This window comes from Crinia signifera, chromosome 4 (assembly GCF_055691185.1).
Source record: "Crinia signifera chromosome 4, ASM5569118v1, whole genome shotgun sequence".
NCBI lineage: Eukaryota > Metazoa > Chordata > Amphibia > Anura > Myobatrachidae > Crinia > Crinia signifera.
This window is the reverse complement of record NC_139220.1, coordinates 38,791,347-38,804,583: the sequence shown is the minus strand read 5'-3', so window position 1 is coordinate 38,804,583 and position 13,237 is coordinate 38,791,347. Positions and strand designations below refer to the sequence as shown.

Sequence of the window (13,237 nt, the reverse complement as noted above, 5' to 3'; positions counted from 1 at the left end):
TGCACACACTTGCATGTAATCCTGAGCACACAGTAACATGAGTCCCACACAGGACATGCAAAGAACACACCTGCTGCACACAAAAGAAAAAAAAACATGTGCCACATTATAAGTTGTACATGTAACAAACAGATGTAGCTGTGCTCATCTATCCTCTCCATGGTGCATAGATCAATACACATGGCACAGTGCACCTTGTCATATTATGTCACAGTGTGGCATATGGAGTTGCCAGAGAGTGTAATGCTTATGTTCATCCACCAGATGTCACTTTTGAAAATAACCTTTGCACATGCGTGAGGAATCCAATGAAACAGTACAGTAATATAATGATAGAACTACTTAACAGTATGTCAGATGCAGCATACAGGTGTGGCGGAAGACATGCAGTGATAAAATACTTTACAGATGAGTGCTGGCTACAGAATCACTGAATACAGATCACGCACAGTAACTAGAAATGTAAACATACAGTACAGCTGTACAAGCGCCATTTTCTGTCCGCCTTCAACATGGATGCAGGGCCAAAGGTTGCGTTGTACTGTAAATCACAGGTTCTAAAGTCGGTCCTCAGGACCCCACACGGTGCATGTTTTGCAAATCTCCTCACAAAATCAAGTAAAATAATTAGCTCCACCTGTGAATCTTTTAAAATGTGTCAGTGAGTAATAAGTAGACCTATCGGGTGACCTGGAAAACGTGAACTGTGTGGGGCCCTGAGGACTGAGTTTGAGAAACACTACTGTAAATTCACTAGGATCATACAGTAACTATGAATAATAATAGTACTGAAATCAATTATTAGCTACATCCGAAGCCAATGAAATTCACTGAGAGTCAGTACAGTATATCACTGCAGGTGATCATCCCCTGCCTCAGTGGCTGTCTCAGCTTAGTGGGTTCGCCAATGGTTACCATGCTCTCTCTTTGGGGTTCGTTTCTGCAAACAACACAATGTGTACACTTTTGTTAAATACTGTAATGTAGAAATCTGCACTGTTCTCAATTTCATGTGTTACTTTGAATGACTCGTTTCAAAACACACTGCAAAGGAAACTCTTTTATGCAGAAGAGATGCTCGCAAAGCATCATTTCACACAGCTCACAGTGCAGTCATGCTCGGCTACCCGGCTAAACTCTTTGAAAACTGCCAGAAGTTACTCATGCTTTGATATCTACTGTATGCTATGTCCACAAGCTGCTTTAGATGCTAAGAATCCTCTTTTTTGCAAGAGACACTCGCAAAGCAGTTCACACAGTGAGCTCAGTTCAGGTGCAGTCATGTTCAGCTACCCTGCTGCACTCTTTCCATACTGCCAGAAGCTACCCATGCTTTACTGTCTACTGCAAATGTAGGCTACAGTATGTCCCCAAGGTGCATTGGACCCTAAACTGTGTGATCGGAAAGTGGTATAGTAAGTATGTATATGTACGTATGTATAACAAAGTGTGTCTCCACTATTTACCACCTAGGTATCACCTGGAAGCCCACTCACATTTTCCATACCACCAACACTTGAAAAATGCATTTGTTCTGAATATAATTGCTATTAGATATTGTATAATGTTTAAGGTAGACACTGCGATATAGCACTGCAACAATTGTGGTAATACAAAATTTACATAAATAACACATTAGAACTACACTTTTTAAATCCATAATAAAACTATATAGTACACATATACTTTCTTCAACATAAGTCTACAGATCATATTGTATACTGTATAACACATAGGATTAAAAAAAAATCAGTATGTAACATTGTGCTGGAGCGCTGTAAGTATAATGTGAAAATACATTTACCACTGTGTAATGACTTCAGCAACCAAGAAACAACAAGGCTTAGTGTATATTAGTAAAAAGAATCAGTATAACCAAGTCAAACTGTATAGTCTTTTCACCCCCTGACTAGCCTGTGGGACTTATGGTCCATCAGCTGGCAAGCCACAGGTTGCTGAAATCTGCTTTACCCAATACAGTTTCATGCTCATTATTAATTGTATAGGTCATGGTATAATAACACATACGTGCTGTGCTTTGTTTGTTGTGGAAATAACAGTGCAGTCATGTGATTAAACTAATCAATCAGCGGAGATGGCTGCACGTACAGCTGGGGCCCAGCAGGCTTCGTTATGATGTAAGTGCCCTCTAAGGACCCCGATGAGCTGTACATGCAATGTATTTACTGCACAGCAGTAGAGAAGGAGATGTACAGTACTAGTCAGCCCTGACAGCGAGAGATCTCCTCTTCCTTTGATTTCTTTATATGGAGTTCTAATTATTGCACTCGACCCCTCTTGTTTTTATTTTAAAAAAAATGGGCTAGTCCTATAATACCTGAGGCCAATGGAATATTCTGCCGCACAGAAGGTGTGTGTGTGTTCACAAATGAGTATGACCATGGGCAAGTTTCTGCGACAGTCTCCGCCGCAAAAACAGGGCTTGATTCAGCATTGCGTTAAAGCATGCAACATCATTGGGCTACATGCAAAAGCAGCCAATATTTACCCTGCAGAGCAACAAAATGTATTCGCTTCCCTGGCATAGCAACATGGGGGGGGGGGGGGTGTCAATAGAGTTGACGTATGTCCTGTTATTTTTATTTATTTATTTTTGCTATGGGCGTGCTACCCTAAAGAATCAGGCAAGATCATGCTCATATAATACAGACAAAAAAACAGTTTTTGTAATTTGTGGTTATGGTATACACCTACAATATCTAGGGGCCAGATTCTCTAAGCTGCAAAAGTGATAAAATGGAGAGTGATAAACAGCCAGCCAATCAGCTCATACCTGCCATGTGAAAAATGTCAGGCAGGAGCTGATTGGCTGGCTGTTTATCACTCTCCATTTTATCACTTTTTAAGCTTACAGAATCTGGCCCTGGGTCTACAATCAAAAGGTCAACTACAATTAGTCAAATGAACCCTAGAATGTCTGTGTGTGCGTGTACATGTGGCAGGGAATATAGACTGTAAGCTCCACTGGGGCAGGGACTGATGTGAATGTTCAAATATTCTCTGTAAAGTGCGGGGGGGGTACCCGCCCATGGGAACGCCCAGCGAATTTGCCAGGTGACGTGGGCGGGCAGCTGACATCAACGGATGTTAGCTGCCTGCCCAGTTCCTCCCGAATGTGCATGCATGTATAAGTGACCTGAGAGTCACTTCATACTGTATATGCGTGCATGCACCACATCTTTCATTGGTCAGCGACTATCGGAAGATGTGATAAGTTCCCCCTGGCCTGCGAATTGATGTTTATGTAAAACATCCATTTGCATGCTTTGCTTGTAAACCCGCGGTGCGAGGGGAGGGCGGGCGGCCCGGCATTCGCGGAGATGCACAGTATGCAGGTATGGTCTAGTGCAGAATAAGCCCCAATGGGGGCGACTCAGACCTGATCGCTCAGGTCGAATTCACCCCCAGTCCTGATAGTGGGGCTTTGCGCATGACTGAATTTCACACTCGCTGGGGAGTTCACTCCGGGTTGGTTGGGCAGGAGTCGGATGTAGGGGACCATCCAGCGTTTTATGGACATGCCCAAAAAAACATCAAAGTCCGCCCCTTTTTTGACCACCTGCGCCCAGGATAAAGGTTAGTATAGACCAGGGCTGGGCAACACCGGCCCTCCAGATGTTGATGAACTACACATCCCAGCATGCCTTGCATCAGTTTCAGCATGGCCACATAGCAAAACTAATGCAAAGCATCCTGGGATGTGTAGTTCATCAACATCTAAAAGGCCGGTGTTGCCCAGCCCTGGTATAGACTGACTTTTAACCACCAACAGAGAAAAATTACTCCATGGCGAGCAACCATGGAATCATTTTTCCTCCATTCGGCCGCATGCGAGCGGATGTGTTAGCGCCCACATCCACTCGCATGCTAGTGCAGGGATTCGGGTGGCAGGTATTTGGCGTGGCGGGATTTACCTACTCGCTAGGCAGCGATTATACGCTGCCTAGCGAACATGCCTGAATCAGGCCCAGGTATCTTTTAATACTGTACATATTAGATAGAACGAGGGCTGCATAGGCATAAGTGCATTTAAGAGCCTATGAATTTAGTGATTGTTTAAATAAAGTTATTGAAGAAAGCAGATTACCCAAGAAGGCTCAGGTAGTGAGTGACAGGTGTGTTAGCCAGTCAGGAAGCTTAGGGGTGTTAGTTTAGAGAGGGGTATATTAGGAGAAGTCTGGGGAAGCTACTTCCTCTTTGAGTCTGGAACCCCACCCTCACTATTCCCTTTCTATCTCTGTGCTACCTGGCCTTTGCGGCTATCACCTAATTTGACGTTAATAAATGTAATTAAAATCGTAGTGAAGGCGCTCTCGACCAACGGTCAGGAGAGGTGTCAGGTGGTCACTGTGCGGTATTGCCAGGACGGCTGGTGAGTCCTGCCTGGGGGGGGGGGATGTTGGCCACTTTATGGCAGTGTCCTCGCCATGCCATAGAAGGGACAGGGAGTCCGTCACCGCTCGGGCTGTACCTTGCAATAGGGGGTGCTATGGACTGGGGTGTTTCAGTCGCCGCCATGATTAGCACCCTTGACTGGAGCTGGTCTCAAGCACTTTCTTAGCCATCCCTTTACAATAGGGTCACACCATTTAATAAATGTTCATGACCTTTTAACTTACTGTACGCAGTTGTTGTCTGTGTCATTATTTTTAGGATAAGAGGTGTCCAAGTAAGTTATTTCTAGGTGATATAGAGTTAAGTTAAAGGTAAAAGGTCAATCATTATAATTCAATAGTCGCCTTAATAATCTCATGCACAACAGGATAGTACCATGGGCCTGATTTATTGTTGGTTCTCAGCTGAGCGATAATCAGCAATCTGCTTATGTGCCGCGATGGTCCCAGAGAGACAGCCGCAGAGAGGAGTTAACACTTTGCTGTCAACAAATGCCTGGGGGAGGCTACAGAGAGTTGTGGTAAAAAAAAACACGCAGGGATGCCAAAACCGCTTTGAAGTTGTGTTTGAGGTTGCAACTACAATCCCATATGCATCAGCAATGTATCCAGTAACTTACATCCTGCGGCCATGCTGCACAGAACTTCGATGATCGACCATTTTGCAATGGATATTTGGACGCAGCCGCTGGAATCAACAGTGGGCGTCTCAATGCAAATACAGGTGGCAGCAATATTGGCATATTTATGCACAGCTGCTGTGTTCAAACTCACAGCTACAAATGCATTAGCGCACATCCCTGAACCACACCTTCTGCCACGCCAGCTCATTATGCAAAGCTTAAAACTGATGAAAATCATACTTATGTATTTAGAAACCACATTTACAAGCCTTCTTACCTCAGGGTCTTTTTCCACCTCCAGTCCAGCTTCTACAAGATTTTTCTCAAACTCCTCCCGTTGACACTTCTTCTCTTCTTCGAGCGCATCATGGTGGTTCATCTCTACCACAACCACCTCGTGTGGATGACACGATGAATTCCCATTAACAGACTGTTGGTGGTCTTGGTTTTGTTCCTTTGGTTTACTTTGATCTTTCAGTTTATGTTGCTGCTGACTATGCAATTCCCCTGGAAGTAACTGTTCTGGGGGAGTTTTGCCAACTTCTTCTGGGGTCACTGAATTCCCGTTGGAAATAATAACTGCCGGGGGCCTGTGATTTGTGGGCGAATCACTGTGTTGGGAAGGACGATGCCTGTAGTGGTAGGCTAAGACATAGTCCACTTTTCTTTTCCCATCCCCAAAATGCATTCTACCCGGTCTGATTGGCTGGTTTCCATCTATGTAATTGTTAACAACCTGCAAAGGATAAAAAGTAATGAGTAAATCTCACGGGGGCGAGAGCACACAAACAGAAAAGGGATCCAGAATATTACCTGGGTTACAAAGTGGAAACCAATAAACAAACAGAACCCAAATCATAGGCTACACTGTTAAGACTACTGTATCTTCATGAGTCAAAAACAAGTTTGTCCCATGGAGTAATGATATGAGAATATACCGATAGTCGCTAATTCTGAAACAGTACAATAAAACGTACATACAGTAGGTAAAATGTACAAATGTAATAGTTGTAAAGATGAGTAAAGCACCATACACACTAGTTCACAATATCGCTCAGAAAGGGCTTTCTGATATGTTTACAATATCGTCTAGTGTGTGCACTCACATTGTTAAAGATGCGAGCTCCCGCGGACGTTTATGACTCCCTCCCTCGTTAACAATGACCGTTGCTTCCCTTGTGACGTTCCCTTTCCCCCAGGCATCGGCAAGGGGTGCCGGACGGCTCCCCCGACAGTCGGGATTCCGACAGTCATTCCTCCGACGTCGGAATCCCGACTGCTCCCTCATGGGGGTCCACGACCCCCATAGAGGGAGAATAAAATAGGTGGTGAGCACAGCTCGCCACCGTGCCCGATGCGTGGCGAGCGCAGCGAACTCGCAAGGGGCTTCATTGCGCTCCCCACGCTGTGCAGTCGGGATTCCGACGTCTGACTAATGACTGTCGGAATCCCGACTGTCGGGCTAATATACCACACCCATCGGCAAGTATGTATGTAATTTCTGATGCTGGCACCCTACCGGGTCCCCGTCGCTGTAAATATGAGCATTGGCGGAGACTCATGTACTGAGATGATGCAAGTTACAAAAGTAACACATACTGTTGCTGTTTTCACCCCCAAATCCTCAGTTGATGACACAGAGAGTATTTGAAGCAGCAACAGTGATACGGCCAGATGCACTAAGCTTCAAAAGTGATCAAATGGAGAGTGATAAACAACCAACCAATCAGCTCCTGTCTGACATTTTTCAAACACAGGGCGGGATGTATTAATAGACATTGCCGCCCTTCGCCACCCGCCCGCCACGATGCCAGCGCATATGTACTAACATATGCGGCTGGCATCGCGGTGCGATGAAGGAGGCCCCCTGCGATACCTGTGGTGTGCGGGGGGTCTCCATCACCTGCCAGCCACCTACTGCTCCCCTCACGCTGGGTACAGCTAAGCAGGCTGTCCCCAGCACCTCCTCCTCCCCCTCCCCCTACAGCTGGAAGGACACCCGGCTGCGTTACTAGGGGGAGGAGAGGTTTACCTTCCGGGGTCCAGAAGGACCTGCAAGAAGGTAAGCGGGAGGGAGGGGGAGAGGGGGGGTTGGCGAGGCAGCGGAGTTGTGGCGGAGGCGGCGAAAAGAAGCCCATAGACTTCTATAGGGTATCTCCACCCAAAGGTGGCTGCACCCTACTATATGGTATCGGTGCGGCCGGGTTTTAATACATAGGAAAATGCGGTAAAATGGGGGTTTTACAGAATTTTCGCTTACTACATCCCGCCCACAGTCTGTGACATGGCAGGTAGATGCTGATTAGATGGCTGTTTATCACTCTCCATTTTATCACTTTTGAAGCTTAGTGCATCTGGCTCATAGTGAGAATAGTTTGGATTCCTAGTATGGGCTGGGGGCTGGTGATGCAGTATGGGTATCCGGACGCATGGTAGATTGATTCTAGGTCAACAGTCATAAAGTCGACCACTATTGGTCAACAGTCAAATGGTCGACAGGGTCAATAAACCGACAGTCAAAAAATCGACAAGGTGAAAAGGTCGGCATGGTCAAAAGGTCGATGTGGGCAAGGTCGATATGAAAAAAAGGCTGATTATTTTATTGTGCCGACAGGCGGTATTTCGTGCCCTACTATCCACTATGGTGTGGAGGGAGAATATAATAGTGTGTCGAGCGCAGTGAGGCACCACGCCCAAAGCATGGCAAGCGTAGCGAGCCATGCGAGGGGACGTGGTGCACTTAGATGGTGTCCATACCGACCTATGTCAACGTAGACAAGCAAAAAACATGAAAAAATCATGTCGACATTTTGAATTTCGACCTTTTGATCATGTCAACCCTCAGACTTTCGACCTTTTGACCCTGTCGACCTTTTGTCTCTCGACCTTTTCACCCCGTTGACCTTTTGACTGTCGGACTATAGTGGTTGACCTTATGACTTTAGACCTAGACATTGTAGATGTAAAATACCATAACTGCCCCTACACACGGAGCGATGTTCTATATTCTATCTCTATGTTCTATTGTGTGTGTACATTAGTCTTCAACAGCTCCGTGATCAATTTTATCTTCCTCATTAAAAAATATATTTTTTAATCCTGTTATCCCCAGAATTTAGTAAATTGACACCACTGTGTTCACAATGCAGGCATCTAATTGCCACTATGCGAAATGTTGGCAGTGTGAGGATGCCAAGACAGTTTGTTAGTGTTTTCATTGTAATGATGGCAAGATGAATGCGTCATTTTATTTGCTGACCTGTCATACCCGATGCTCCAATAATCAGGGGAGTTTTACGGACACACTGCGTAGTTCTGTATAATATACAGCTGAGATGTCATCACATCCATTCATTGTACTATACTGGATGCACATCTTCATAAAACTCCTTCTTTAATGGACAAAAACATGTGAACTGCAGGTGGGGCAGATGTAACATGTGCAGAGAGAGTAAGATTTGGGTGGGGTGTGTTCAAATTTAAATCTAAATTGCAGTGTAAGTATAAAGCAGCCAGTATTTGCTCTGCACAGAAACAAAATAACGCGCCCAAATGTAACTTCGAAAATGACAGACAGTGTCTGCTTGGTTGCTATGGGCAACATCAATTTTGTTAGAAATGAGCAATTAGGTCCTTTAGAAATTGATACCCAGTTAGTATGTTCCTTCAGTTCGGAATTTTGTGTTTAAAATCAAATTACATGATTTTAGCTGTCTGGATTTACTTGGTTATGTTTGAATATCAAAAACGGCATCTTATTGGCTATTGACTCTCGCAGGTTTTGGATAGCCAATAAGATCATTACGGATAAATCCGAACTTGCGATGGTTAGAAGAAAATAATCAAGTAAATTATCTGAACCCGCCCAACTCTAGTTTTTTATACATATTCAAGATTTTCCAAACCCAAGATTCATATATAAATCCAAACTTCAAATCAAAACATTTGAGAGTGGTTTTGCCAAATCGAGAATGAAATTAGAACCAAAACACGAGACTCAGAGAACATCTCTAATAGTTTTAGGTAATTTCTGAATATTGCAGCACAAATTTGTTCTCAAAATGGGCAAAACCATGTGAACTCGGGGGAAAATCTAACATGTGCAGAGAGTGAGGAGTGTTCAAACTAGGGATGTGCACCGGCCACTTTTCACGTTTTGGGTTCTGATTACCTTTTCTCATTTTGGGTTCTTATAGGTTTTGCCAAAAGACCCCTGCAAGGTTTTGGGTTCTGTTTTTTTTTTTTTAAAAAGCCGCTAAAATCGCATTTTTTTTTTTTTTTTTTTGCTCCTACGCTATTATTAACCTCAATAACATTTATTTCCACTCATTTCCAGTCTATTCTGAACACCTCACAATATTGTTTCTAGGCCAAAAGGTTGCACCCAGGTAGCTGGATGACTATGATAAGCGACACAAGTGGGCGGCACAAACACTGGACTGATGCAGCACACTTAATAGCACCCCTGGACTGATACAGCACACTTAGCATCACCCCTGAACTGATATGGCACACTTAGCATCACCTCTGGACTGATACAGCACACTTAGCATCACCTCTGGACTGATACATCACACTTAGCATCACCTCTGGACTGATACATCACACTTAGCATCACCTCTGGACTGATACAGCACAATTAATAGCACCCCTGGACTAATACAGCACACTTGGCAGCAGAGGCGGGCTGGGCCGTGGGGCAGGGTGCCACATGCCCCCCGGCAGGGGCGGATTTAGGGAGGAGGGCGCCCCTAGGCACAACAATAATGTTTACTAAGTAGGACAGTTTATAGGGGCAGTATCTGCATGTCCTATCCATTTACACTCTATTTAAGATGAAATATATTACAGTACAGTGGATATTTTGCAGTTATTGGTACATTTTGGGCTGACAGTACTATCACAGGCATCCAAGTGCCGCCCCCAAACATGTGCCGCCCCTAGGCCGGTCCCTCCCGTGCCTAATGGGAAATTCGGCTCTGCCCCCTGGGCCTATATGTATTGCACTGTCCTGGACCTGTGTGCCTGGCGGCCAGGTCGTGCAGGAGACGGACAGAGCTGTCAGGAGGAGTGCGGCTCACAGGTAGAGAGGAGACAGCCGGTGCCAGACCTGAGACAGCCTCAGGGAGCAGCAGCAACTAGTCAGGAGGCTGTCAGGTAGTACTGCTGGTAAAGCCCACACGCCTCCTGAGAGCTGAGCTCTACTGTCCATCTCCTGCACGACCCGGCCACTAGGCACACAGCGCCTCCCGACAGCCGAGCTGTAATGGCCGTTTCCCGCACAATCAGGTTAAAAGGAGTCAGCTGTCCCGAGCCTCGATAATCTGAGGGGCCCCAAAGCCAGTCCCCAGCGCAGCTTAGCTGCTCACCTTCACCTCCCCCGATCAGACCCCTGCAGGCTCAGGTCCCCGGCCACACTGCTGCTCATAGCCAGCTGCTGAAGGCAGGCGCAGAGGATGTGGTAAGTGAAGGTGGGTTGGAGAGTGAATTTGGGGGTACTGCGAGCATTGAAGGGAGCGGTGAGTCCTGGGAGATCAGAGTGTTTGTGTGTGTGTGTGTGTGTGTGTGTGTGTGTGGTTCCGATGGGGGTGCTGTGCAGTGCTTGCTAGAAGGAGCCAGGGAAGTGGATAGCTGAGGAAAGGGAACTGCTGTGAGGTGGACTTTGAAAGGGAGGGGGTGACAAGTGGTGGACAGTGAAGGGGAAAGTGAGTGCTGTAAGGGGGCCAGTGCGGATGTTGGTGACAGAGGAAAAATTAAGCTGGAACAAGGTGGAACCAGCTCTGCCTCTGCCCACTGTGCCCAGCCACAGCAGCACATGGCACCCGCTCCCTCATACGCCCGCCATGGGCACAGTTTGGTAGTGGGGGGGGGGGGAGGGTTTGATAGTGCTTGAAAGGGTCGAGGACCCCAAGAGATGTCAGTGCTGAGTCCCAAAACACCCATAAAGATTTGCTATTACTAAATCCTGGAATGCTGCACCGTGTCCTTTAGTCCCCATAGGGCAACAAGACGCCCATTTACTAAACATTTATATTTACTATAGGGATCAGTATCCTACAATATTTATTATTGTATAATATAGGTGCAGCACCAGAGGCTGTTTCATCTTTGCTGTATATTATGGGGAGGAGGAGGGAGGAGGGGGGTGGGGTGGGGGGGGGGGTAGAATGGTGGTGGGGGTGGGCCATTTGCTTATGTTGCACCCCGGGCTGAAAGTTTCCAGCCAGACCCTACTTGGCAGCACCCCATGAATTATACAGCAGACTTGGCTTCCCCCAGGAATTATACGGCACAGATGGTGGCACCCCTGACCTGATACAGCACACATGGCGGCGCACATGATATTATACGGCACAGATGGTGGCACCCCATACCTGATACAGCACACATGGCGGCCCACATGATATTATACGGCACAGATGGTGGCACCCCTGACCTGATACAGCACACATGGCGGCACACATGATATTATACGGCACAGACGGCGGAACCCCTGGACTGATACAGCACACATGGAATTCTACGGCACACATGGAATTCTACGGCACACATGGAATTCTACGGCACACATGGAATTATACGGCACACATGGAATTACACAGCACACATGGTGACTTTCCTGCAGTAAAAAGAAATAAAACTTTTTTATTCTTTTAATAAAAAATTGCCATCACCTCTGGATTGATGCGGCAGACTTAGCAGCACCCCAGGACTGATACGGGACACTTTGCATCACCCCTGGACTAATACGGCACACTTGGCAACACCCCTTGAATTGTATGACAGACTTGGCTCACCCCTGGAATTATACAGCACACATGCGGGCACACTGATACGGGACACATGACTGATACATACTTGCCTACTTGAAAACTAGTTTCAGGGAGATTATAGATGGCAATAGTATTTTGCAAAGCGCCCCATTGAGGGGGCATGTCATGGTTTACCCAAAGGGCGTGTCTAGTTCCATATATGGAGATATTGTGAACGCGGCACCTAGAAGCGTGGGTGTGTACTGCTACATCTGAGAGAAATCTTTTAAAATGACTCATATCCGAATGTAGATGAGCCCCAAAGCAGTTAGAAAGAGATACTATACTTGGTAAAGTGCTGGGAAATGGTGCTGAGGATTCAATGTAAATGTATCTGTCTCTCATTCCTTTTTTCCCCAAAAATGTAACAGTCTAATGTGGGTTAGGTGACATGAGGGAGATTTCTAGACTAATGAGGGAGAGAGGGAGATTGCTGCTATTTCATGGAGTCTCCTGCAGAATGCAGGAGGGGAGGTAACTATGCAAAACCATCCTGCAGGTTTTGTATCTGTATTTTTTCAAAAATATTATAAAAACAGCTAAAATCACAGAATTTGGACAGAATTTTTTTGTTGTTCCTACAGTATTTTGTACCTCAATAACATTAATTATTATTATTATTATTATTATTATTATTATTCTATTCTGAACACCTCATAGGTCATGATATTGTCTTTTAGGTCAAAAGGGTGCACTGAGGTAGCTGGATGACTAAGCTAAGCAACAGAATTGGGCAGCACAAACACTGGACTGATTTGGCACACTTAGCAGCACCCCTGTACTGATAGGGCACACTAAGCAGCACCCCTGGATTGACATCACACTTGGCAGCACCCCTGGAATTATACGACACACTTGGCAGCACCCATGGGCTGATAGGGCACACTTAGCAGCACCCATGGAATTATACAGCAAACTTGGCAGTACACCTGTAATTATATGGTACACATAGCAGCACTCCTGGAATTATATGGCACACAGGGCAGAACCCCTGGAATTATATGGCACACATGGCGGCACCCCCGGAATTATACAGCACCACTAGGCAGCACCCCTTGAATTATATAGCACACTTAGTAGCACCCCTGGAATTATAAAGCACACTTAGTAGCACCCCTGGAATTATATGGCACACAGGGCGGCTCCCCCAGAATTATATGTCACACATGGCAGCACACCTGGAATTATACGTTACACAGGGCAGCAACCCTGGAATTATATGGCACATATAGCACCATCACTGGAATTATACAGCACAACGAGCAGCTCTCCTGGCCTGATACAGTACACTTAGCAGCACCCTTTATGGCACACTGGGCAGCATCATACTTGCCTACTTTTGAAAACATGTTTCAGGGAGATTATTGTTGGTAGTACAATTTTGCAC

At 45.8% G+C, this 13,237-nt stretch overlaps 1 protein-coding gene across 1 annotated transcript in view; it reads right to left on the bottom strand.

The window, feature by feature from the left end:
* Nucleotides 1-5,764, bottom strand: part of ANO2 (anoctamin 2) — a 211,343-nt gene extending 205,579 nt beyond the window's left edge. Inside the window, exon 1 of the mRNA XM_083181601.1 lies at nt 5,316-5,764. Coding sequence (XP_083037727.1) covers nt 5,316-5,726 — 411 coding nt within the window. The 5' untranslated portion in view covers nt 5,727-5,764. The remainder of the gene's footprint in view (nt 1-5,315) is intronic.
* Nucleotides 5,765-13,237: the final 7,473 nt, after the last annotated feature.